A 1,548-nucleotide genomic window follows, 5' to 3' on the forward strand; every position below is an offset into this window, starting at 1 on the left:
CAAAGAGAGAAGAGAGCTGGAGTTTAGGGACATGAATATTTTCCAATAGAAAAAAAACACAAAAGAGCAAGATTTACCAGTGAGGGAATATTTATTTATTGATGCAGAGTTGACAGAGTCTTTAATCCTATGTTTTAAGCAGTTTCTCTTTCAGAAGCTTGTGCTCATACCTTAGGGTGTGCATGTGTGCGTGTGTGTGTGTGTGTGTGTGTGCACGCGCGCGCGCGCGCGTGTGTGAGACTGATCTATGGCCATAGTCATCTCAGATAAAGGTGGGTGCTGGAGGCTTATTTGTCTATGTGTGGAGCCTCATATCTTGCACTGGCAGCACACGGGGGCACAGCAGCAGGGCTTGCAGCAGCTGGACTGACAGCAGCAGGGCTTGCAACAGCTGGACTGACAGCAGCAGGGCTTGCAACAGCTGGACTGACAGCAAGATGATCCACAACCTGAAGAGCAACAGGGTTTACAGCAGCTGGACTGACAGCAGCAGGGTTTACAACAGCTGGATTGACAGCAGCAGGGCTTGCAGCAGCTGGATTGACAACAGCTTCCTTTGCAGCCTCCACAAGACCCACAACCACCCTTGCAGCCCCCACAGGAGCCACAGCCTCCCTTGCAGCCCCCACAGGAACCACAGCCCCCACAGGAGCCACAGCCTCCCTTGCAGCCCCCACAGGAGCCACAGCCTCCCTTGCAGCCTCCACAGGAGCCACAGCCTCCCTTGCAGCCCCCACAGGAACCACAGCCCCCACAGCTGGAGCCACAGCCCCCACAGCTGGAGCAGGAACAGACAGGCACACAGCAGCACACAGGCTTGCAGCAGCACACAGGCTTGCAGCAGCTGGAGCCACAGCCCCCACAGCTGGAGCCACAGCCCCCACAGCCGGAGCCACAGCCTCCTGAACAGCCACAGCAGGTCATGGTTCTGGTGTTTGGTTGAGGATGGAGTAGGTCAGAGGAGAAGGTGGAGAGAGAGAAGGTGTGCAGATGTGCAGCCTCCTGAGCCTGGGCCTTTATATCCCTGCCCAGGTCAGGTGTGAGGCTACACATGATCACTTCCTGATTGCTCTTTGTTTTCCCCTAGTGCAGCTGCATGGCAACATAATAAACATTGCTGTTTCCTGTCACTTCCTTCATATCAGTGGTTCTCTACAGATCTTCAGGCTTCCCAGGGTCTTGTGTTCCTGGGCACAGAAGAGCTTCACCCATCCCTGCCCAAGGCCCTACTGCCTGGTGTCTCACAGCATGAGGAGTTTTCTGTGTGTTATTCATTTCTACTCTGTTGTCTTGTGGAAATACTGAGCTCTGCTGGCTCTCCATTTAAATTGGACAAGGTGGTGGTCTTGTTCTAACCGTGTGTCAGAGCAGAAAGTTCAGGACAAGTTACCTGGTTCTTTCAGACTCCTTGCTTGGCAGGCCTCTTGGAGTCTGTTTCCTCCTTGGCTGGCCCTGTTTCAGGCCTGGGGGCCATTGTTCTCAGCTGCTGCCCTCACCCAAGCTTCCTTCCTTCCTTCCTTCCTTCCTTCCTTCCTTCCTTCCTTCCTT

General features: G+C 54.0%; 1 protein-coding gene across 1 annotated transcript; it reads right to left on the reverse strand.

Moving 5' to 3' along the window:
* Window positions 1-309: 309 nt before the first annotated feature.
* On the reverse strand, window positions 310-924 carry LOC114638456 (keratin-associated protein 5-2-like). The gene has a single exon (XM_028786896.1). The coding sequence runs from the start codon at window positions 922-924 to the stop codon at window positions 310-312; it is 615 nt and encodes a 204-aa protein (XP_028642729.1).
* Between the last annotated feature and the right edge of the window lie 624 nt (window positions 925-1,548).

Source organism: Grammomys surdaster, unplaced genomic scaffold (genome assembly GCF_004785775.1).
Source record: "Grammomys surdaster isolate TR1022 unplaced genomic scaffold, NIH_TR_1.0 125603, whole genome shotgun sequence".
Taxonomy (NCBI): Eukaryota; Metazoa; Chordata; class Mammalia; order Rodentia; family Muridae; genus Grammomys; species Grammomys surdaster.

Bases quoted from the DNA above. Each gene is read 5' to 3' on its own strand.
- LOC114638456 (XM_028786896.1), bottom strand. From the start codon at position 924: ATGACCTGCTGTGGCTGTTCAGGAGGCTGTGGCTCCGGCTGTGGGGGC.